The sequence below is a fragment of the Ictalurus punctatus genome, chromosome 22 (genome assembly GCF_001660625.3).
Source record: "Ictalurus punctatus breed USDA103 chromosome 22, Coco_2.0, whole genome shotgun sequence".
NCBI lineage: Eukaryota > Metazoa > Chordata > Actinopteri > Siluriformes > Ictaluridae > Ictalurus > Ictalurus punctatus.
In genome coordinates, this window is record NC_030437.2 from 17,078,074 (window position 1) to 17,103,796 (window position 25,723).

The 25,723-nt window shown below is 42.6% G+C and overlaps 1 protein-coding gene across 1 annotated transcript in view; it reads left to right on the forward strand.

Annotated features, from left to right (window-relative positions):
- The first annotated feature begins 715 nt into the window (after positions 1–715).
- prodhb (proline dehydrogenase (oxidase) 1b) overlaps positions 716–25,723 on the forward strand; it is a 25,541-nt gene continuing 533 nt past the window's right edge. The window contains exons 1-14 of the mRNA XM_017452230.3: positions 716–1,120; positions 2,857–3,065; positions 9,500–9,534; positions 11,420–11,569; positions 12,066–12,130; positions 12,281–12,397; positions 13,384–13,457; positions 13,941–14,022; positions 15,701–15,793; positions 16,994–17,140; positions 17,745–17,920; positions 18,122–18,220; positions 20,564–20,652; positions 22,323–25,723. The exon at positions 22,323–25,723 is cut by the window's right edge and continues 533 nt beyond it. Coding sequence (XP_017307719.1) covers positions 848–1,120; positions 2,857–3,065; positions 9,500–9,534; positions 11,420–11,569; positions 12,066–12,130; positions 12,281–12,397; positions 13,384–13,457; positions 13,941–14,022; positions 15,701–15,793; positions 16,994–17,140; positions 17,745–17,920; positions 18,122–18,220; positions 20,564–20,652; positions 22,323–22,513 — 1,800 coding nt within the window. The 5' untranslated portion in view covers positions 716–847 and the 3' untranslated portion in view covers positions 22,514–25,723. The remainder of the gene's footprint in view (positions 1,121–2,856; positions 3,066–9,499; positions 9,535–11,419; positions 11,570–12,065; positions 12,131–12,280; positions 12,398–13,383; positions 13,458–13,940; positions 14,023–15,700; positions 15,794–16,993; positions 17,141–17,744; positions 17,921–18,121; positions 18,221–20,563; positions 20,653–22,322) is intronic.

Consider the following 25,723-nt stretch of genomic DNA (forward strand, 5'->3'; position numbering starts at 1 on the left):
TCCCGCACAGAGCTCTGACCTCAACCCCACTGAACACTTTTGGAATGAACTGGAACACCGACTGCAACCCAGACCTCCTCACACATCATCAGATCAGTACCTGATCTCACTAATGCTCTTGTAGATGAATGAACACGAATCCCCACAGCCACAATCTCCAAGATCTAGAAGAGTGGAGGTTATTATAACAGCAAAGGGGGGAATAAATCTTTAATGGGACGTCCAACAAGGACATATGAGTGTGATGGTTACAGTAGGTGTCCACATACTTTTGTACGTATAGTGTACTATTAGATTTAAACAATGGATAATTTAATATGCCATACAAAAACTGAACAAACAGTTGTGACAGGATGTCAGTTTTTCTTTCTGTTTTTCTTCCCTGCCCCCTTCAGGGCTCCAGGACATTTAATTAGGCTCAGGTTATGATTATGAAGATTTTGTCTTGTTTTATTCTTTCAAATGTATTATTATTATTATTATTATTATTATTATTATTATTAAACACTTGATGAGGAAGCCTCACTCGTGTAATGTTGTTAAATCGCTTTGTTATGAACACTAATATATCAGATTGGAGCAAATTCATTCTTATTTTAGCCGTTATGGAATTCTTCCACCACACGTGGAGTGACGTCAGAAAACATTAGCGTCACGGATTTTGAACCAATCAGCGCGACTTTACTCTGAGGGGTGTGTAAACAGAGGGCGGGGCTACAAACTTGTACAAGCCAGAGACAAGTGACACAGGGAGGCGTGCGTTTCGTGTGTGTGTTCATTTATTTATTTATTTATTTCCTTTTCATTTTTTTTTTCACTTTAGCATCAACACACACCTCGGTGAGTAATGTCCTACCGGAAAAGTATCCTCCTGACGGGGCTTAACGGCCGCTTCAGAAGACTGCCTATGTCGCGCTCGAGCCGGGCGGAAACCGTGCTCCATCACAAAGCGCTCGTGCATTTCCGCGGCGAAGAGCACGCGCGGTCCGGCAGTGAGATCCGGGTTGACTTTGAGCAGACTAAAGAGGCCTACAAGAGCAAAGGCAGTGCGGAGCTGCTCAGAGGTCTGCTCGTCTTTAAACTCTGCTCCTATGACTTCCTGGTGGATAAAAATAAGGAGGTAAAGAGGAACTTTAAAAACACTAGATAGTGTTCTCCTTATTTCTCCTTCATAACATATGGGTGTAACATGTGCCATGTCCTGGCACTGGAATGTCTAAAATATTTATTATACTATATAATGTTATATAATATGGATATGTGAGGAAACTTAAGTAGAGAAAATTGTATTATATAATAATAAATATTATTATGTAATATGGGGGGGGGGGGCGAGGTGGCATAATGCAGTATTGCCTCACACCCCCAGGGCTGGGTGTTGGAATCCTGCCTCTACCCTGTGTGTGTGTGTGTGTGTGTGTGTGTGTGTGTGTGTGTGTGTGTGTGTGTGCGCGCGCGCGCGCGCAGAGTTTGCATGCTGTGCCTGTGCTTCAGGGTTGTCCTCTGGGTACTCTGGTTTCCTTCCCCGGTCCACAATACATGTTTTGTATGCTTGTGTAGGCTGAATGGCATTTCTAAATTGTGTGTGTGAACACGACAGTGAATTGGCACCCCGTCCAGAGTACCCCCCCGCCCCGAGCTCCCTGGGATAGACTCCAGGCTCCCCGTGACCTTGTGTAGGATAAGCAGTACAGAACATATAAATATATGGTATAATCATGTGTTTATTTATATATATAATCTTATTTAACAAGGTAACAAAAGAATCAGTAGTAAGAATAGTTTAAAAGCAAAAAGTGCTAATCATGTCCAGATTGACACGTTTATCAACACCAAAGCAAAGGTTAAATGTTGCAGAATGACTTTGCTCCTGTTGCCACTCTCCTAGACAAAAAGGACTGCGCTCCTTTTACACGCCTGTGTGTTTCTCTTAGGAACTACGGGCCTTTATGGCGGTTCTGTCTCTGTTCCAGATAATTGTTCCAGTAGGAATGGAAATGTCAGGTGAATCACGGCGTTGAATTACCGCAGAAAGCTGTTTGGCGTGCTGTAAAACAAAAACAAAACCATAAAAACAGGAACCTCACGTGGACCGAGACAAGAAGGAATAGAACAGTCAAATATTTCTGTCTTTGGGGTGTATCGTACGGATTTGGAGCTGCTGAGCTCGAAAATCACCTCGAAATTTTCCTGTCACGTAACGTTTTTCTGAAGTTACCCGCGTAGTGTTTTCAATCCTTAATGTCAATGTTGCCCACATTGCAAGTAAAGAAACATTTTCCACGCTCGACCGGGCACGTAAATCACATGACACATGCTAGGAATGTAGCTCGACTGTACTGCAAATACTGCAAGAATTAGTGGTTAGCATGTTTGTCTAGCACCTCCGGGGTCGGGAGTTCAAATCCCGCCTCGACCCTGCGTGTGTGCGGTTTGCATGTTCTCCCCATGCATCAGAAGGGTTTCGTCCAGGTTTCCTGCTGATTGGCATTTCCAAATTGTCCATAGTGTGTGAATGTGTGCCCGAATGTGTCCAGGGTGTCCCCCGCCCTGTGACCTGAGTTCACGACCCTATGTAGGATAAGCGGTATAGAAAATGGATGGATGAATAGAATAGTTGCGCTAAAGGGTCTCATTACATTGAAAACGGCCGGCTGTGCTTTAAGCACGTGTTTCCAGGACAGAAAGCATTTGTCAACCCAACAAAGATCATTGTTCCTCCTCTAATTTTTGTTTCATATGAATATAGATTTGAATGTGTAGTAGAACATTTAAGCCAATATCGTGACCTTCTGTTGTTAAAAAACCAGGCCATACAGTACCGTCCCTAAATGTTTCATGATTCCTCCTTCACAGATAATGGACCTGTGTAAGAAGCTGATGGGTCAGACACTGTTTGAGAAGCTGATGAAAATGACATTCTACGGTCAGTTTGTGGCTGGAGAGGATCACCAGTCCATCAAACCGCTGATTCAGAAGAACAGGGCCTTCGGAGTGGGAGCCGTGCTGGACTACAGCGTGGAGGAAGACCTCACGAAGGAAGAGGCTGAGACAAAAGAAATGGAGTCAGTGATTTTATTGTGTCCAATAGTTTCATTAATGTATTCATTCAGGGACAGTTCCATGTGTTCAGAATCGAGTTATGCACAAGCCTGAGTTGATTTTCAGGGCTTCCCATTCAAATCATGTTGCATTCGACTTACCTTGGAAGTAATAAGTTGGTGCTCGGAATGACGTCGTTTTCGACCTCGAGATATAATGTTGGGGGGAAAAAACATGGACGCCTCCGTGTTCGTCTTTTATTAGTAACTAGCTAGCCGGCTAACTGTGATGTACATTTTCCTACTCAAACAGTGAACTCTATAGTCAGTGTTATAGATTTAGAAGCCTTTATTTGTCACGTATACGTTAGAGCAGAGTGAAATTCTTTTCTTCGTATATCCCAGCGTATCAGGAAGTTTGAGTCAGAGCACAGGGTCAGCCATGATACGGCGCCCCTGGAGCAGAGAGGGTTAAGGGCCATGCTCAAGGGTGCCCTACAGTGACAGCTTGGCAGTGCTGGGGCTTGAACCGCCGACCTTCTGATCAGTAACCCAGAGCCTCAACCTTAACGATGAGACGAGTTTTTCAGTAGCACCTAGCCAATTTCCTATTTAACAGTATGGTCTCATTATATGCCAGCCTATAAAACAGCACTTGATCCGGCACATTCTGTTATTTTACATAATATTGGCTATGTTTGTACTAAATTGAACATGAAATCATCACAGCGTGTGTGAGATAAATCATTTCGTCACGCGTTTAATTCAAGATTGAATTGTCGAATTAATCGAAGAACACTAATGTTTTTGTTCGTTCTTTGTGCTGGATGCTTTGAAGGACAAGCTGACCAAGCACTTATCCGTCATGTTTACAGATGGCACACTAAGCAAACTCACTTTGTGAGTTGTTTATCACTGTGTCTATAAAAATAAGTCATTTTTTGAGACGAACGGTGTGTGATTGAGGCGTGTCTCCTCCAAAGTACTCGCAAAAAACAGAACTTTTCATGGACTTTTAAAGGATGATACTATTAATGAGCGAATCGTGTCGTATTTATGTGTTTAATCTTGGCCACGGATAGCATTAGAAAGTTTTTTTTGTTTTAATACATTTTAGCACGATGTATTGTGGTTCCATCAACATTTCGTGTCAGAATGTGGTGTGTCTGAGAAACAGATACAATCATGTCATGATGGGATTTCTGAGTTCAGCTTCTGAGTGAACTTTCCAGAACAGACAGCTTGATATCAGTTCTACAGAGTTCGTAAACAAGACTCGGTGCTCAAACTGAGACCGCGTCGTGACGAGTAACTGACCGGTTGTTGAATGTTGGCCAATGGGTGAAAGGTACAGAACAAATGACACTTGAAGGACAGCAGCAGACTTTATTATTTTTTTTATCATGAACACTAACACTCGAACATCGAGCACCGTGGCCCACTGAGCAAACAGCACATTTACGTCATCGGTGTCCCAACACTTCGCTATGCGACTTCAGCTTTCACAATCATGACATCACGGTAGATTGTGCTAAGTTCAAAGTGTGGGATATTTGATTCAATCTCAATAGGGACTGTGCATTTTATTCGCGGTCACAATCTACTTAAATCGTAACGTACTTAAATGCTCTGGTACGGATAAAAAGGGACTAGCACAGCAGGACACGACTGATTTGGGGTGAATTGAAACACGATTGTCTGCTACTTGAGGTATGACTCAGCTTTTACGCCCTAAACAGTGGAAAAACAATTTTCTTCATTATATATAATTTAACAATACAAAGCAGCAAGGTGGTGGGGTGTGGTGGGGTAGGGGGAGGTGCGCGGTGGCTTAATACTTAGCACGTTTGCCTCCGGGGTTGTGGGTTTGTACTCTCTATGCTTCGGGGGTTTCCTTCGGGTACTTCGGCTACCATACCCCCCCTCCCCCCAAGTCCAAAGACATGCACCGTAGGCTGATTTACCATTTCCAAATAGTCTGTAGTGTGTGCATGTGTGTGATTGTGCCCTGCGATGGATTCGCACCCTGTCCAGGGTGTCCCCCACCTTGTACCCAGAGTTCCCTGGGATAGGCTCCAGGCTCCCCGTGACCCTGTGTAGGATAAACGGTATGGAAGATGGATGGACGGATGGACATTTTGCTAAAAAGTGTTCATTTCCCCCACGTATGGAGAAACATAAAGACGTTTTTGTGGCAGTTTGCGAGCAAACCTATACATCACAGATATCATAGTGTGTATTGTAGAACTACCATCATGATGTGATATTTTTGTCATACCCCCCACCACTATACTTAAAAATAGTAAGGAAGTACAATTATTGAACTATTCTACACTTCCCCTTTTCGCTCGGTGATCTCAGTCACATGTCCATCATCTTGCATCACTTCTTCTTGGGTCTTTGAGCCAGAGAGATCGAGTTTCATTCTTGTAGCAGCCTGCAGCACACAGAAGGTTTATGAGCAGTTCAGGTGCGATATACGCCGATTTACAGCTTTACATAATTCACCAACATCCCACAGGAGTTCCCCTGAACAGTCTTCATATTGGAGTAGCACTCGCATCTCAGCAACAATGAAACCAGGGTGTGAAGATTGTGCTGAGAATCGGGGTGCGGTTTGTTCTAGTGTTAAGAAACACTCCTCCTCCTCCTCCAAATGTTCTAACACTTCATTGTATGGTAATTCACATCATATGTGGGGTGGTGGAGGTGGTGGGGAGCATTTATGGCAGCAGACAGCAGTTATGGGCCATTATGAAGATTCCTCATTGTATTTGAGTGCACCCAAACAGGATTACACAACAAGAAGGCTGGAAGAGCAGATGGATGATCTGCAGTGGGATGAGCAGGGGTGCTAGGCATGTGTTACGGATGATCTGAGGCTATCGCACGAGCTGTAACACTATCCTCGGTACGAAAACAGTCAGGCTTACAAATTAGGACTCACAGCTGGAGAGCTGGAGGAGTAAATAAAGAACCGGCACCCGATTGGTCAGGCTAGTCGAGGCCCATTGTGCTCGATTGGCTGAAACATGCTTACTACGCACACACACTTCAGAAATTCCATCACATGGTGTGCACGAAGGAGTGATCCGTATCTGCAGTATCGGCTTTCATTTAGTACAACTTTCTTTCCTTCTTCCTGCCGATCAGTCGGAAGAAATCCAAATGTGGTGTGTTTAGATTTAAAGGTGCAGTCTGTAAGTTTTGTTTGTTTGTTTGTTTGTTTTTCTTAGATTTGTAATCATTAAATCATATTAAGGTGACCATAAACAAACCTTCATCCATCCATAATATTGCAACGCAACAGATATGCCTAGTTTCTTAATGTTTTACTTTTTTTTTTTTTTTTCTGGCCTGTAAATTAGCTCCACCCTCAACTTTACTCCTTTCCCTAAAAGACAGCATAAATAGATTTTGGGGTTATGGGGGTCACTTTTTTTTTTTTTTTTTTTTTTTTTTTGTGTGGCTGAATATGAATTGGTGTTATGTTGGACGTATGTATATTATATACGCTCTCTAATCCAATTTAGTCCAATTCCTGTGTATTAAAGATGGATTTCTACATGGATCCCAGTTAGACCAATGAATGAATAAATACACAGTACATACAGGTGATAATATATTCGAGTATTTGTAAGGGTGTGTTCACATCGTGGTCCTGATTCACTAAGATCCCAAATGAAGAGCATTTATTCATATTTCCAAAACCAATAAAAATAATAATAACATTTGCATGAATGAAGTCGGATGCAGAAGTAGTAGGGGTATATTTTTAAAGGTTTTTTTTTTTTTTTTTTTTTTGCACCCGCTACTCGTTCTCCATAGCAGCAGTCAAACTTTGATCTCAAAGCAATTCTTGAATGAATGCATGCGTGTCTCATGAATTCCCTCCGTCATTCCCCTCAAATCGCTCCCTTTTGTAAATGTGCGCCATGGACTTTGTTCATGTTTCTTGATTTCGACCTATGTTTTTCGCTCCTGTGTTATGGATTATACCTTTTGTGGCATTGGCGTGCTTGGGATTTGACCCACGAGGATAAGATTTACCCTGATAATGACGCTGCTGTGTTCACGCATGTGTGTCCTGCCTCGAACTATCCCACATTACAGAAGGAATGAATCGGCTTAATGCGCCACCTTACGTAGTATATTTAATACAGGCACACAGCGCTGTTCCTTACATTCACTGTGACGGTATAACGTTATCCAGTAGATCTCTGCATCGATCGAATTTGACAGCGCTTGAAGGTTAAAGAGCCGAGAAAACGATATAGAACGCAGAGCCATATCATACTTAACATTGCGTCTTAATGTAATGGTATGTTAATGTTATAACATTCCCGTTCCAGCCTTAATTTCTTTTCTTTCTTTTTTTTTTTTTCCTCTCCAAATTAAGGTCTTCTGAAATCAGACAGCGTACAAATAAAAATAATTAAAAAAAAGAGAGATTGAGAAGCCGTGGGAGAGAAAATGTATTTTGGGGGGGATATATGCAGGAACAGCTGAATTTAGACATTGTGTGAAGTCATGGTGCGGCATTACCGGAGCAGACCTGTAGAAGGCGCTCCACCACCACCGTGCCCACGTCTCGTCATCCGCTTGAAACGGGGCGTTTATTGGAAATGCTTTTTACGACCGCAGAAGATCCAAGCTGGCCATTGGCTAATAAAAGCTAATTTATGTTCATCATGTGTGTGTGTTTTAGAGTCTCTGCCTCTGTCAGTATTGCATTACTGTCCACCCCGGCAGACTGGGTAACCATGTTACATGGACGTGAGTGCTCAGCTTTTCAGCATTACCAAGAGTGCAATATCCAGAGGATGGAGGATGTGGTATCAGAGGATGAGTTGGCATCCAGTACGCAGGCGTTTTTACGTTGGTCATTCTGACACGAGGCGGAAATTCCACCCCTGCCTCGCAGTATTATGAATTCTGGGCCCGTGATTTATGATTCTCTATTATGCATGTAATTAGAAATCATGATGGCGTGATATCAAATACAAACTCGAGCTTGTTCTTTTGGTATTAAATGATACCATAGCGGAAAATCACGTTTACTCAATGTTCCAGTTATCCTGAACGACAATAATGCGAGTCTCACTTCACGTATTTTCCCATATACTCATCCTATTCTCACTTCGGTCGTATTAAATGGAAACATTTCTCTTTTAAGGGCTTTTAAAACGTTTTGTCGTGTTCGTTTATAATAACACGGTTTATAGTTCCACGGCACTGTCGAATTCTCGAATCCGATCGGTCCGAAGCTGTCGATTTAATTTCGTCAGGTTTATACGACGTGTCGTTCCTATAGTAACTCCGTACACGTATCGAGGACGCTCGCGCGATGGAAGCCTGATGGATCAACTGATTAAAAACGTAGAATTGTTGATGGGGTGAATTTTTCTGTAAGGAGATTTATTTGATCATGCGGCAGAACTTCAATCCAAAGTTTCTTGGTTTTATCACCTTCAAGAGAAAGCATCGAGTGAAGCGTGGCGAGCGATCGAGTGTTCGTAGCTGCTAGAACGTAAGCGATGACGGGAACGGACCTGTCTCGCAGGCGTTTCACAACGATAAACGTAACTGATGAACCGATCGAACGTGCAGCACCGACGCCGTCTTCTCTCCGGGTATTTCCACCAACCCCGATCGGTCGCGGCACCTCGTGTCATCGGGGGATCACGCGATACAATCGTGGACTTGTGGGGTTTTTTTTTTTACTCGTTTGAACGGGGGAAGCGTAGAAATAGTGCTTTTACGTTCGGGAGGAGTTTTTTTTTTTCCCCCCTCTTTTTTCTTAAAAGGACGAGAATGAGAGCGGGGCAGGAGGAAATAGAAAACCAGCGTGATCAGACAGGTGAGAAACTGGTTACCCTGACAACCCTGCTTCAAAACGAAATCACCCATAGGGGAAGTGGGGTGTTAAGCGAGGCAGGGGGTGATGTATTCTGCTATTTGTACAAATATTTTCTCAAAAGATGGCATTAGAATGATATCTTCGCTCAATCGTCTCCACCACATTGATCTGCGTTAGATCTTCACACGGCAAAATGTAGACCGCAGGGCGCCAGATAGGTCTGATTGCCTCACTAGATTTAATAATAAAGAAGAAGAAGAATAATACATTTTGTGTTGTCAAACTTTCTGGAACGTTTCAGAATATTGGCAGTGAGTGTCAGGGAAAATGTGCTGTATTAGGTCTTGGCATGAAGCCCGTGAGCTCCGTGAATTAGAAACGCAGTGGAAATGGCTGCACTGATCGTTTAGGGCAGTAGGTGTTAGATTGCCAGAGTACCGATTAACGTTTCACAATCCTTTCACAATCCAAAAGTCCATTATTGGCCATTATTCACACCAAAACTCACTATGAAGTTTTGTGCTATTGTCAGTTGTTTGGTCACCGCAATACGATGTACTTATTTTCTTTTGTGTGTGTGTGTGTTTTCTTTTGTCAGATCATGCGTGTCAGTGTCAGAAAAAGAAAACCCTGGTGAGTATGTCTCCTTATAAGACCTAGATGAGGTGATAATACAACCTTACTCGAGTATTCGTACGGGTTTAAGGATAAGGATGTGTCCTGATTTACTAAGATCCCAAACGAAGAGCGCTTCTTATTTACCGAGCGTAATCGTGTGAACGAAGTCCGATGCAAAGTAGAGGGGGATATTTTTTATTAAATAAGCTTTTTTTTTTTTCCTCCAATCTGCTAATTGTTCTCGATAGCATCAGTCGATTTGGATCGCCATGAACATCCAAGAAACTGAAACGTGCCACACAGATAAAAACGTGATACGTGGTATAGTGAATGGATTTTTTTTTGTTTGTTTTGTTTCTTCCACTGGGAGAACCGGGCGTCTTTAGATCGAACACTGTTATCTGTTGTGCAGCTTTTTAAAATCAAAAATGTCCTCGTTGATTTTTCCTGTAGAAAATGAGTGCCAGATGGATCACATGGGCTGTTCCATGTGATCCAAGTTGATTTTGTCTCATCAACGTCTCAGGAATACAGAGAGGCGTGTGAGGGAGGGACTGTTTATAGCCGCTAGAGCATAAGTAATAGCAGGGACAGACCAGTTTCGTGGATGTGACGCGACTTTAAATGTCATTAAAATCGGATGAAAAGTACGACGTGTCGTTCGTCGATGTGGTAGAGGAGGAATAAAATACGTCCGGATGTGCTTTTGTAGGAAACAGTCACGTTCCCTTAACTTCACGTGACGTTATTGGTTATTTTTTTAAATCACAGCATGTCCCAAAGAGGGTTTTTTTTTTTTTTTTTTTTTTTTTTTTTTTTTAAATGACTATTTCTTTTTATCCCCCACCTAATTCTAAATCTTACTCTAACCTTGACTTCCGTAACCACATAGAAATTGTTTTTTCCTTTCAGTTTCGAAAAAAAAAGAATCACATAGCTTTCAGAGAAGAAAACACTTTATGTGCTCAGGATTGTTTTGCTGGTCGCAACAATGTAGCCTGTGGTGTGTGTGTGTGTGTGTGTGTGTGTGTGTGTGTGTGTGTGTGTGTGTGTGTGTGTTTCTGGATTGTTTTCCTCGATCATCAGGACATTTTGGTCCTAACGATTCACAAAAACAAACCTGCGCGCGCACACACACACACACACACACACGCACACACACATGTTGATATCCTTGTGAGGATTATTCCAATGATAGTTATTTAAATGAAGCTAATTAATGCTGTGCCTAAACTTACACAATCCTCGTCCGCACTATCCTTGTGGGAACATCCGAGCCTCACCAAGATAAACACACACACACACACACACACACACACACACAAGCATGTGTACTCTCGCACGCACAATACAGTGCTATTGATTAAGGCATACTAAGAGCGAAGATACTTTTGTACTCACAGCTGTTCATCCGTAGTTTGTTGACACAACTTGTAATAAAAGATGAGCGGAGGCGGGAAAGTGAATCGGAGCGAGCGAGAGACGTGATCCACAGCACAACGCTGCTTTCTCGCAAAAGTAATAAACACACCATATTGTGATTGAGACCCTCCAGTCTATTTCATGGTTGAATCTTTGAATTAAAGTCAAGCCTTTTGCAGCACTTTTATTTATTTATTTATTCCCCCCCCCCGGATCGTGAAATTACCCAAGATCCCGCCTGTTCGGCTGGAATTTTGACCTCTGTGTGAGCCAGAGCCTAACTAAGTACTTGGGTATTTGATTAGGTATCGTTGCTAGTCAAACTGGGATGTGTGGGCGGGGCTTAAAATAGTGCAGATCACCGATCGGTCAAACATGATGATTACTTAATATTTAACGCAGTGTAGTATTTCGGTTCGTATGGTTGAGATATACGGTGCGTTTACATGTGGATCGTGTGTCCGTTTCGGGATTTTAGGCGAGGATCTTCGGGAGAGGAAGTTCACAGCCCATCGGAAGTTCGGTGATCGCAGGGACGGCGTAACGAGCGCTCGCACGTATTTCTACGCCGATGAAGTCAAGTGTGACCAGCACATGGAAACTTTTCTTAACTGCATCAAGGCGTCAGGTGAGACACGGACTGTACGATTAAGTAAAAAAGTTGTCCGTTTGTTATCGTTTTTTCTGTCACTATTTTGAGAGCATGCCTCGCCTGGCATCCTATGACCGTGCCATGTTTAAAGTCACCGAGGCATTCAGAACCGGAAACTCACCGTCGATGCTTTACTACGGAGCTTGCATGGCAATGTGAGTGATTTTATACACCTGTTAGCAATGTTCGAAGCTGAAACACCTGAACTCAATCATGAGGAGGGGCCTCCACATACTTTTGGATATATAGTGTATTAGTCATGTACCGGTTTCATTCATCCGTCATCAATATTTGCTTTATCCTGGTGAAGTTGACCGGGGATCCGGATATTTTGCTTTACGCGATCGGGTTCCATTTCTGCTCTTCCCCATGGTGGGCTTTTTCTGATGTCTAATTCGGGCTAACAATATGAAATAGACGTGAAAATGCCGTAGGAAAAACCCACACCAGCTTTACGCTCGTATACACTCAGGTGGAAGTTCTGAGGACGGTTTCTCCGCCATTAAGATGACCGCACTGGGACGCCCACAGTTCCTGGTAAGACGGAGCGCCGTATGTTTTAAAAAGAAATAAATAAATAAATAAACTTTTTACCTGGGAAGATTTTCACGTCGGTAAATCTGTGGGTCCTTGTTTTTTTTTTTTTTTTCTTTTCTTCCCCCTTTTCTCTTCTCTCCTGTGATCTAGCTGCAATTTTCCGAGGTGCTGGTGAAGTGGAAACATTTCTTCAGTTTCCTAGCGGCGCAGCAGGGGAACGGCAGCCGCGAGGTCCTGGAGCGGAAACTGGACCTCGAGCAGCTGCAGGTATAGACACCGCTCATGCTGAGTGCAGATCTGAATATAGGAGAATGCATCCAGAAAGTAGACACTCGGTACGTTTACATGGACAACAATAATCCGATATTACCCCGATTAAGACGATACTCTGATTAAGAAACTAGCATGTAAACAGAGATTATCGAGGACCTTAATCCGATTAAAGTCATACTCGAAGTAAACACGAATGGAATTAAGACGTGTTTAATATTCCTGTTTTAGTCGCATTATCGGCGTGCGTTAGACACGTACACACCTTAATCGCGCTATTAACGTCGTGTGAGAGTTTTCACCGCATTCTGCGACAGGACACGTACACACACGGCAGCGCTCGACCGTCTGACGGCAAACAGGAGAGCACGGCTGCGTCCCAAACCGCGTACTTACCTACTACAGTATATAGTAGGTGAAATACATGTATCTCAGCTACTATATAGTACGTAAGTATGCGGTTTGGGACGCAGCCCACGGCTTCAAGCGGTCATCTATTAGCACGTACAGCATGACAAATAATTAACCGCACTTGAAGCTTTCGTAAATTAAAATCACCCAAAACTGTATACGGTCCCATAACGAAGACAAACTCTCTCACGTCGATACGTGAAATTCTGGAGGGGACGGCGTGGCGCGGGGACGTAACGACGTGTACCGTTAATCGATCTGTGTTCTGTAACACGTAAAACAGGAACATGAAAGGAGTATTCTAAAAGCGACTCATGTAAACACCTTAATCAGAATACTGTCTTATTCAGAATAAGATTAATAATTAGATCACCGCCGTCCGTGTAAACGTAATCCGTGAGTGTATAGTCCAGGGAATATGGTAAATAAAGACCAAAATCAGACATTTCTCTCTGAACATTTAACCTGATCCATGTTTAGCAGTGCATGTTTAAATACAAATGAATCGCCTGTGTCTGGTAAGCTTTTCTAAGGCGTGCTTGTGTATCCGTAAACACAGTTTTCTCTCACAGACTTTTCTGACAAAGTTGGGAGCCAAAGGCGACATTCATGGCTGGTTCACGAACGAGAAGCTGTGCTCATCAGGGTGAGAACGTCTCTCCAAATCTCAAGCATCCATCATCACACCTAAGAGTGTTTTTAACGAGCTCAGGCACCGCTAACAAGTACACCTAAAGCGAGAAGTGTGCTAATTAGTTTAAGATTGTTTTAGTCAGTTTCTTAGTTAAAAATACCCCTGCATATTAAATATATTCTGAGCATTTAAAATTAGCCTTTAATAATCTAGCCTCGTCAGGCGTGTAGATATCTTTGACTTTGACGATGACGATGATGAAATGATAATCAGGGTCGCTGTGCTGAAAGTGTCTGATTGGCTTTATAGAGATTCCGGAGTATTTCTCCCTGTTAGATTAGAGCTACATTTGTTCTAAGACAATAAAAAAAATCATCTATAGCATTTTTTTTTGTTTGTTTTTCCGATGCACCGAATAATAATAAACATTGCGCTTCAAACAAAAATGCTGTTCAGAACTTGCAGCGTATCTGTTTACCTTCTTTCTCACATCAGCACCATCGACATGCTGGACTGGAACAGTCTGATCGACGAGAGGACCAAGATATCCGATCTTCTCATGGTGCCCAACCTCGAGGTACGAGAAACACCGATATCTTAAGTGGGGTAGAAATGAAGAGAATCATCGATTTTGTTTCGTGATCCAACGGCCTTCAGAAACCCTAGAGAAGCCATATGACGGTTATAAGGCATTTGAAGTAATTACACTGATACGATATAATTGCTGATGCGGTGGGTGTCCGGTTTTGTCCTCTTTTATTTCTGAAATTGAAATAGCCGTCTTCCAGTTTCATCAGTATGCACATTTGTGATTTTCCATTTGCATCTAAAAAAGAACAGGTGTGAGAATCTGTTCGTAGCACTAGAAGCGAAAAACAAGGTTGAAGTGGTCCCAAAAAAACAAACAAACAACGCACTACTTGAGAAATATAACACGCCGGAAATAAAACTGTAGCGTCCCTTAGATATTTAATTTCAAACTGCCTTTTATTGAATGTGTTAAAATTAAAGGCATCGTTGCTGATTTTAATGAAGGGTGCCAATAATTCTAGGCGCATCCACATTAATACAGCAACACAGCGTAAAAAGGGCTTGGGACTTTTTGTATGGGATAGTAGTCGGTAGATGAAGCATCGCAGTGGAAATCCACTTCACTGAATGTTTACTGAATTAAATTGACCTTGAATGAAGGTCATGTGACGTGTGTTTCACACAAGGTCGACTTTTCTTTGTAAGGTATTCGGGTCTGAATGAGTAACAGAACTCGTTTTACATTGCGTAACCCTGCATGAGTAAGCAGACCTTGACATCTTTCATTCATCATAAAAATGCTTTCCTTTTTACTTTTTCTTTTTTTATAAAAAAGGACACCCACTAATCACAGCCAGGGATAGAATCTTCCTCAGAATCTTCCTCTCTTCACTGGATTTCAGTTTTAAGGTTTTATCGCTGTGTTTTAGAGCTCTGCGTTTGGCAGCAATTCCACAACAAGGCCTCTTCAGTCCTCACGCCAAATGCTGTTGTTGGTTCCAGAGTGCTAGTTAAAGTTTAATTGACACAACTGTTCACAACTTACCAGGGATGTAGGCAAAACATGAGTGGACACTTCCCCCATAGCCAAGACATGATCGATCATTACACACACACAGACCCTTCCCAAAAAAACAGTGTACCTTTTGTTACATACCCTAAATGTAGACGAGACAGGATTGGTCACTTAGCTCAGATATAGCCAGTACACACTGTCACTTCACCTAAATGTAGCATGATTAGCCATACTCCCCTAAATGTGGCCAAAACACTAGTGGTCACGTCCCATAAATGTAGTCAAGACATGATTGACCATTTTACCCCAATGTAGCCAGGATACAATTGTTACATACACCAAATGTAGGTAAGTTGCGACCACCCCAGACATAGCTAATACCTGATTGTCCACTTAACCTAAATGTAGCCAAGACTCCACTGGTCACTTTCCCCAAACGTGGCCAAGACTCCACTGGTCGCTTTCCCCAAATGTAGCCAAGACTCCACTGGTCGCTTTCCCCAAATGTAGCCAAGACTCCACTGGTCGCTTTCCCCAAACGTGGCCAAGACCCGATCGGCCGCTTTCCCCAAACGTGGCCAAGACCCGATCGGCCGCTTTCCCCAAACGTGGCCACTTATCCCGAACGCTACATTGTGCTGTCATTATTAAATAAATGCAACTCAGAGCCTCATACTGAACCAGTTTTTTCTTCTTCCCGATTGAACAGACAGGCCACCTGGAGCATCTGCTGAAGAAATTCACTGAGGAAGAGGAGAAGCAGATGAAGAGGATGCTTCAGAGACTCGATGTTCTTGCCAAAGTGAGTCTTGCGGAAAGCACCCCTCAAAGATACACACTTCATCCATGCTAGCTGTGGGTCAGCAGGTCTGGTGATAGTTAAACATTCAGATCCTGACTTCTTACCTGATAAGTTAATGCGTAATGTTTAACTTGTGCGTCACGTTTATAAACAGTGACGGGCTTCCACCAGAAGGTTCAAGGTGCACTGTCTTTAAGGATCAAATTGGGGTCAGCTTTAGACTCCACTCTGCTTCAGAAATACAGAGTGGCTTCTCTAGACAAGACTGCAGTCGGTTCAGCACTGGAGCTAAATTCAGTTCACAAGATGAAAATCAATTATTTAAAAACGATTAAAAATGTAAAAGTCCGTGGCAGATGAATTGTAGAAGACCTGAAAGTCCTGAAACTGAACCGAATGAGCCGAAATGGAATTGACCCCGGAGCTCGTCTCCAGGCTTTCAGGGAGTCGATATATATTAACACACTTCACCTCTTTACTTAATGCTTATGCGAGTCAGATTGAGACATTTATTTAAAAAAATATATATTTTAAAAAGTGCAATTTGAAAAATTAGAATTGACAAACATGAAGGGAAAAAAAGAGCAATATATCAGATATTTTTTGCAATATATCAGATATTTTTCACACAAAAATTTTAAACAGTTTAAATTATAATATTATAAACATATTTTTTAAAGCCTATTTCTAATTTCTGGTCAAATAAAATATATATATATATATATATATATATATATATATATATATATAAACTTAGCATAGTTAACTTCTACCTTCAAAATATTTTCATTTGCTGTGAATTGAAGGATTTTATGATTAAATAAATTGCTTTGTGATTATGTGACAGTAATTAGGAAAAATGTTTACAATGACAGCAATTAAATACTCAATAATCAAAATACCTTGATGATAATTGTGTAATGATAATTAGGGAAAACATGAGGTTTTTTTAAATAATTACTTTTAAAAGGGTAATACAAATGACTTTAAAATAATAAAATAGCAGTGGGAGGATCAGCAAGCAGTGAATGTTAGTGCTTGTGGTTAAAAGCCATGTTCTGTTCGCATTCACGCCCCCGGGTTAGTTCATAATCGAATTTATGAACACATTTTACTCTACTGCTTAAAGTGCTTTAGTGTTGAAGTGTCTTCAGTAGTGTGTAATGCTGATTTTATTTTTCTGTGTGTGTGTGTGTGTAGCATGCGGTGGAGAACAGCGTGAGGCTGATGGTGGATGCAGAACAGACGTATTTCCAACCCGCCATCTCCCGCCTGACTTTGGAGATGCAGCGCTTATTTAACCGAGAAAAACCGGTCATCTTCAACACCTACCAGTGTTACCTGAAGGCGAGTCACACTGACACACACACACACACACACACACACACACGCGCATTAAAAAGCACACGTTCAAGCACGATGGTACACAGGGTGCCTTCGGGGCGGCTGTGGATCAGGTGGTAGAGCGGGTTGTCCACTAATCACAGGGTTGGTGGTTTGAGTCCCGGCCCACGTGACTCCACATGACTCCACATGCCAAAGTGTCTTTGGGCAAGACACTGAACGCCAAGTTGTTCCCGATGGCAATCTAGAGCCTTGCATGGTAGCTCTGCTGCCAGTGTGTGTGTGTGTGTGAATGCGTGAATGAGAACACAGTGTAAAGCGAGTTGTAGTTAAACCGCTAAGGTTAAAAAGCGCTATAAAAACAGAGCGTCTAGACGTCTGCAATCGTGCGGTTCATTAGTCGATAACTGTTTTCTAGCTTCGGTGTAGTAACACTTTGCATCCTCGCACTTGTTCTACTGGAACTGTACACCGTTTTTGTCCACAGCTCTTGTCTCACACTTCATGCAGCTTTGAATTGTGGTATTTATGGCGTAGTATTTAGTTCCAAGCGTATGAAAAAACCAGGTGTTGTATTAAATCTGAGCACAGCTGGTTGTCTTTGCAGGAAGCCTATGAGAACGTGTGTGTAGACATCGAGCTGTCGAGGAGAGAAGGCTGGTGTTTCGGAGCTAAACTGGTACGGGGGGCGTACATGCACCAAGAGAGGAGTCGAGCTCAGGAGGTCGGCTACGAAGATCCCATCAACCCGGACTACGAATCCACGAGCCGGATGTACCACAGGTGTCATATTCACATCGTTTCTGCCCATATATCGTATCTTTAAAAAAAATAATAATAAAACAAACGATCACGTGCACGTGTTCGATATGAAGAAACGCGTTTAAACGTCATGTATTAGAGAGGATACTGACGAGCGAGTTAACTTGTAAACGTCACCGTGTACGTAGACGTAAAACTGCCACACGTGCTACGTTTCTGCAGGTGTTTGGACTACGTGCTGGAGGAGATCGACAGGAACGGGAACGCTAGCGTCATGGTGGCGTCACACAATATAGACACTGTGAAACACACGATCCAGAGGTAGGAATGCAAGCTCTCATACACACCTCGGTATATCAGGGATGGACAAATCGTTAGCGTAAGCACAACTGGATTATGTGTCCAAGCTATTAGCTTTTAAATGACACGTAGGCTCAGCATGCTGTTTCTATAACGCTCACCTGCGGGATGTTTGTATTTATTTTTTCCCTTTACAGAGAAACAAACAACTTTTCACAATTTATTTTTTATTTTATTTTTTTTTTATCATCCCTCATCATTGATTTTGTGTCACAGTTTCCATGGCAACAGGCTACCCCCTTATTTATTTATTTTTTTGGTAAACCAAATATTCGGCATCCTCGCTAAATCTCTGACCAATATTAAACACGCTGACCTTTTACCAGGGCTGATCCGCCTCCTACATCTACCACAGGACGCTCGTTTGACACCTGTGATATCCCCGCCCACCCCGCCACAGATCCAGCGTGACGGTTATTTGACACGGGATTAAAAGCTCTAAAACGAGCCGCGTTCCTCACAGCACGGCTTTCTCGGACGCAGACGCTCGTGACACATGCGCGGCTTTCGGTAATGCAAGTAAACCGATACGAACGGTTTACATGGCTATCGGTCTTATGCGGGGTTTAATGGATAATTTAAAGGATCGTACACCTCGTTCAAATCAGAGAGGAATTTCATTTCGCTGGCCTCAAACAGTTCAACCTAAGTGTGTGTGTGTGTGTGTGTATATATATATATATATATATATATATGAGTGTTTTTTTATTTTTTATTTTATTTTCTGATTGAACGATCAGTCAGATTACTAACAGATTTTTTTAAGGCGTGATTACATCCGTGACCCAGCCCTGCCAACCTCCTTGTGCAGGAATTCCGCGTTTTAATCGCTGTTACGAATGATCACTCAGGCGGTCTTCGTTTGCCCCCCCCCAATTAAAAAATGTATAGCAAACTGACACATGAGTCTAGACAGATAACTGACTCCCCTGGAAGCCCCTTCACAGGGCACAATCGCACACCCATTTACACACTACGGACAATTTAGAGATGCCGATCGGCTTACTACGCGTGTGTTTGGACTGGGGAAGGAAACCGGAGTACCCGGAGGAAACCTCCGAAGCACGGGGAGAACATGCGCACACAGGACAGAGATGGGAATCGAACCTCACAACCCTGGAGCTGCGACGCTAACGTGCTAACCACTATACCACCGTGCCCGAGTAAATAGAGAATGTCATAGTCAAATATAACGTGATAGAAAGAAATCAAATCCATCAGCGCATATGCACGACGTCAACGGACGCTTTCAAACAGCACCGGAGTGTGTGTGTGTGTGTGTGTGTGTGTGTAGGTGTGTGTATGTACACGGTTGTACAGTAGCCACCAGGCAAGCACAGCATTATAATCGCGTTTTAATCTCGATCAACACACAGAAAGATATCTCTGCCCACGTCATGGCTCGGCTACGATAAAAACGTTATACACGTTCAAGGAGTCCTTTATTAGACATGGCTTATATACAACTGTTCATTTCTTTTTTGACCTTGACAGGTCTGAGTTTTACACACACACACACACACACACACACACACACACGCAGTGTAATAACAAGCACCTGTGCATGCTTCCCCACGGCCTTTCTTTTGAAAATTCAGGAGCAAGCAGGCCCAAAGAGTATGCAGTCATTTCCTTTACACACAATATTGATAGGTAGGACACCCCCCCCCCCCCACACACACACACACACACAGACACACACACACTCATGATTGACTTAGCACCAGATTTGTAATAGAGTGGAAGCATAATAAATGGAATGTTGACCTGACCTCAGTCCAGAATGATGCGCCACACTACACACACACACACACACACACACACACACACACACACACACACACACACACACACACACTCTCCTGCACTCCTCTCTAGTGCTCTCTCTCACTCAGGGCGAAGTAGTTAAGCCCGAGTCTTAGCAATCAGATCCGACAATCCATCACCCGCGGCAGCTATTAGATCAAACAATTTCCAAAATAAGGCCGGTGATTGATGGTCCCCGGTGAGGGAGTTATAGTCCGCAGGAAAAAAAAAAGCTGCCAAGTAATCTTATTAAACGTGGCGCCATCACTCCTTTAGGGTTCCACTCCATTTACCAGAGCACATGTCGACGGCAGAGTCAGAAGTGTTTACGAAAACCCGCTAACGTCTGACTCCTGCGTGCTTTAAAACGGGCATCATTTACGTTCCGAAAGCAGACGACGTCTCGTGAGTCCGGCACGAGTGTTAACGCGTGTGATGATCTACTACTACTGTTTGTTTTTGCTCTCTAATGATATTACATGATTGTTTTGATTCTAGGATGAATGAAATGGGACTCGTACCAGCTGACAGGAAGGTGTATTTCGGTCAGCTGCTCGGCATGTGTGACCAGATCAGCTTTCCGTTAGGTATATATATACACACACACACACACACACACACACACACACTCTTTCCGTCATCAATTTTAAAGGGACGGTTCAAGAAAAATCGAATCTTCAACGATCAAAACGAAGCATGCTTGATGTACTAACTGCTGTCTAAGTGCTTAAATATGGTGGGAGAAAATTAGCAAATTTACCGCTTTAAGCCTTTCATTTAAATGTCTGAATTTACCATAGACGCAGTGTCCATATTATTTGGATTATGGATTACTGTATCTAATCTATTCTGGATGTTTGCAGGCCTTAAACGTCTTTCATCGGCCAATTTTAACTTTTAAACCTCCGATAGTGGTGCAGTGGGATGCACTGGATGCGGCGGAGCTTTAGTCCTTTAGTCTGTCTAGCTCTCTCACCTCGGTACACTCATCTGTACACTCTGAACACACAGAGCCGCTTCCAAAGCTTCAACGTTCATGCTAATACCGCCAAAGCCACCGCTCTTCATCTTGCAAATCGCTAATTAGCTGAGTTGAGTCTCTCTCTCTCTCTGTGTCTCACACTCTTTCTTTCTCTCTGTCTCTCTCTCTCCCTCTGTCTCTCGCTCTCTCTTTCTCTCTGTCTCTCTCTGTCTCTCGCGCTCTCTTTGTCTCTCTCTCTGTCTCTCGCTCTCTCTTTCTCTCTGTCTCTCTCTCTTTGTCTCTCTCTCTGTCTCTCGCTCTCTCTTTCTCTCTGTCTCTCTCTGTCTCTCGCGCTCTCTTTCTCTTTGTCTCTTTCTCTTTCTCTCGCTCTCTCTTTCTCTATGTCTCTCTCTCTCTCTTTCTCTCTTTGTCTCTCTCTCTGTCTCTCGCTCTCTCTTTCTCTCTGTCTCTCGCGCTCTCTTTGTCTCTCTCTCTGTCTCTCGCTCTCTCTTTCTCTCTGTCTCTCTCTCTCGCGCTCTCTTTGTCTCTCTCTCTCTGTCTCTCGCTCTCTCTTTCTCTCTGTCTCTCTCTCGCGCTCTCTTTGTCTCGCTCTCTGTCTCACGTTCTCTCTTTCTCTTTGTCTCTCTCGCTCTCTTGCTGTCTCTGTCCCTCTCGCGCTCTCTCTCTTTCTCTCTCTTTGTCTCTGTGTCTCTCTCTCTTTCTCTTTGCCTTTCTCTCTCTCTCTCTTTCTCTCTCTGTATCTCTCTCTCTCTCTCTCTCTAGAGTCTAGCTGCAAATTTGAGTCCAGGGTTTGCACCAACCCCTCATTAATATCGGGTGAACATTTCCTAATAATAATAATAATAATAATAAGAAGAAGAAGAAGAAGAAGAAGAAGAATAGAAGCTCCTGCTCTTTTGTGTTTATGGGTTTAAGAGCGAAACCTGGTCGCTTTGGAGATTAAAACAATTTTTTTTTCTCTTCCTATTATTAAATGCCATTGTAACCACGCTAGCAATAATAATAATGTCGTCCTGTGACGTCACACAACCTCTAACTAACACAAATACAGCACCAACCAACAAATTAGCACCGGAATCACCAAACACAGCACAAATATTTCAATATGAACATATTTAAATGTGTTTCAGGGAGGACGTTTCCTTCTAAAGCCGGATTAAACACACATTGCTCCTGACCCTGTCCAAAACCTTTCCAAATGAACATTCAGTCAACTAAAAGCTACAGGTTTCTACAGGTTTATTTATCTTGTTGTGTGTGTGTGTGGGGTTATAGGTCAGGCAGGCTTCCCGGTGTACAAGTACGTACCGTACGGCCCGGTGAACGAGGTGATCCCGTACCTGTCTCGGCGTGCTCAGGAGAACCGAGGCATGATGAAGGGAGCAAAGATGGAGCGAGATCTACTGTGGAAAGAGCTTATACGCAGACTCACCAGCGGAGAACTGTTCCACACACCCTCTCTGTAAAAGACACACACTCTTGCTGTGCTCTACTGAGGAGACGTCCTCTATCTTTGCCTTTGTAAGTCAGATACCTACAGAGCCACTGAATAAACTCCAGCATCTCCGGGGATTTAGGCACATCTGTTTTTTTTTTTTTTCCTTCACCTCCTCTCTATCCTGCCTCATTTTCTCCATTTCACAGAGAGGAGGATCATAAATTCTGTCTACGAAAAAATATATAGCAATATACACAAACAACAATAATGTATACGGAATTTTTTTCGTTTTCCTAATTGTTTTATGGTTTAAAAGTCCAGAGCGCAGTTCAGATTTAATTCAGCGATTCACTTCCTGGTTTACTTCTCGTTCTTCTTTTGATATTAATCCCTCCGTCATGTCGTCGTTGATGGTGTCAGACTAAATTTAGCGATATACCGGTACTCTACTTGGCACTGTGAAATAAATAATAGTTCTAGGGATGTGCTGTGGTAGGAAAATAATCGACAGTGGAGTGGCGTGGTTACATTTGAATTATTTCGAAAATAACGGCGTACAGTTCTGTGCAAAAGTTTTAGGCACTTAAAATGGGTATGCTTTCAGAAATAGAAACACAAGCAGTTTATATTAATCAATTGACAAGGTAGAAAGTGTGTAAACAGAAGAAAAATCTCGATATTTGCCGTGACCACTCTTGGTCTTTAAAAGTAGATCAGTTCTCCTAGGTACGCTTGCACACAGTCATGGATTTGTAGGCTGTTAGTCCAGTGCATGATTAAACAGTTATACCAAACAGGTGCTAAGGATCAATAATAGAATTTGTAGATTGAAACACAATCATTACCTGAGACAGAAACAGCTGTGTAGGTGGAATAAAACTGGGTGAGGAACAGCCATGATCTGCTAACATGGTGAGGTTGCTGAAGATCTAAAGTAGTAATAATAATAATAATAATAATAATAATAATAATAATAAACTATGGTAAGACTGAGAACAGCAACAAGACCCAAGGTGGCCTTACTTCATCAGCAAGATCTCTCGCAGGCAGAAATTTCAAGGCAGGCAGGTGTTTCCAGATGTGCTGCCCAAACTCTTCTGCAGAAACAAAAAGAAACGGGGCGGCAGCGGTTGGCCAAGGAAACTCAGTGGAGCAGATGAAAGACACCTCGTGCTGACATCAACTAAACCGTGACAGAAACCAGCGGGACCCCTGGTACACCCATTAACAGATGTTTGTGGAAGTGCATCATGGCATGAACAAGAAGGATTTTTGAGGATCTCAGAAAAAGTGTTGTTGATGCTCATCAGACTGGGGGGGAACCCCAAGTGGTCACACCAAATAATGATTAGGTTGAAGTTTACACAGTTTGTATGACGTTCATTGATAAATACCAACAATTATAATGCGTACTTTTTTTGAAAGCATCCTCACTTTACTGCATTTTGTCACAAAACTTTTGTACAGTACTGAACATTTTATCCGTCTATAGTTACATTTTATGCTGTGGATGTCGTGTGAAACAATTTACTCCCTCTTATCACTTACGTTACGGCAGTTTAAAAAAAAAAAAAAAAAAACAGTCGTTACCTCAACAGCATAGTCACATGTAGCTTTTCATGTTACTACGCACTGACACTACTGAAAACTTCACCATGTAGTTCTTAGATTATTACAGAAACTATAACGTACTAGAACGTTCAAAACAAACCTGCTCGTATATCAAACGAATGAACAACTTCTGACCAATCACAATTGAGAATCCCTCAACACCGTGATTATGATGTCATGTAAACATGTTACCGAGGCTGCCATACGTCCTGGAGTAGCACGCTTACCATAAGCACTAACACACTCTTTACAAGTACAGTTTTTTTTTTTGAAGATGTACACTTTTAAGTCGCTCCCTCTCGTCGTCCCTCGAGTGAGTTCTTGTTCATCTCATCTTTCCCAACCTAATTATCTCACGCTTTCCCTCCTTCCTTCCTTCCTTCCTCTATCCCCTTCTCTCCTCGTTTCTGCCTCATTACTCTTTCCTGCTCCACTCCCTCTCCCTCATCCATCTCCCCGGCACCTTTATGACGCTGAGAGGGCTCCCTAAAATGTCAGAGCGCTCGAACGAGTATTGCAGCTAACTTTTATACGCTGCCATCATTCATCAAGTGCGACAACAATAATCCAAAAAAAAAAAAAAAAAAAAACCCCAAAAAAAACCCCAGCACAACCTTGACAGCAATAAAGAAGCCTGTCAGGATTATGCTGTTAATAGTGGTTTCAATTCAAGGATAACGGCGCATTGAGGTTCAGCACTGTATTGATCTACAATATAGGCCAAACAGATGGAAGTATTTTACAAATAAGGCACTTTGTCAACATCCAACGCCACAACAGCAAGTTTAACTAAAGACATCTGTTCCAGAATATTCCTTTGGTGTTTAGTACCCTTCTCGAACATATCATTGATTATGATGGATACTTGCGTGTCTGATTTTCCTTTTTATTATATAGGAGGTTTGACCAGGTTAATGATTAACGCTGCAAAATCCTACACTTTAAACACACCATTGTAGGAGATGTCTAATTATAACCTGTAGTATGTTTTGTCTTTTTTTTTTTTTTTTTCTTTCCTTTTTCAATCATATTTTGAAAGTTATTTTTGCTCTAAAAGATTTGTTCTGTTGTGTAAATGTACTTATGTTTGACATCGATCTGTTCTCTCTTAAGATTATACGATGCACAACTTCATAAATTCTTAACGTTTTGATTAGTGAACCAATGACTGAATCAAGCATGAATTTTAATCGGAAATTATTTTGAGGAGTGCGAGGACATGCCTTCTATAGTGAGACTGACCACTACAGAAACCAAACCCCCTTTACTGCGACTGACTGTTACAGAGGCCACGCCTCCTTCACTGAGACAGGCACAAAGGTCACACCCCCTTCACTAGGACTGACTGACAGAGTCCACACCTTCTTCTCTGGGACTGATACAGAGGCCACACCTTCACCTTGGGGACTAATACAGAGGCCACACCTTCTTCTGTGGGACTGATACAGAGGCCACACCTTCTTCTCTGGGACTGATACAGAGACCATGCCTCTTCTGGGTGTAGAGGTCAAACCTCCTTCACTGAGGCCAGCTTAGGGGACACATCTGCTTTACTGGGACAGGTAGACACAGACCATGCCTCCTTCACTGGGAATGAAAGGTAGAGAGGCTACACCTCCACTAAGGA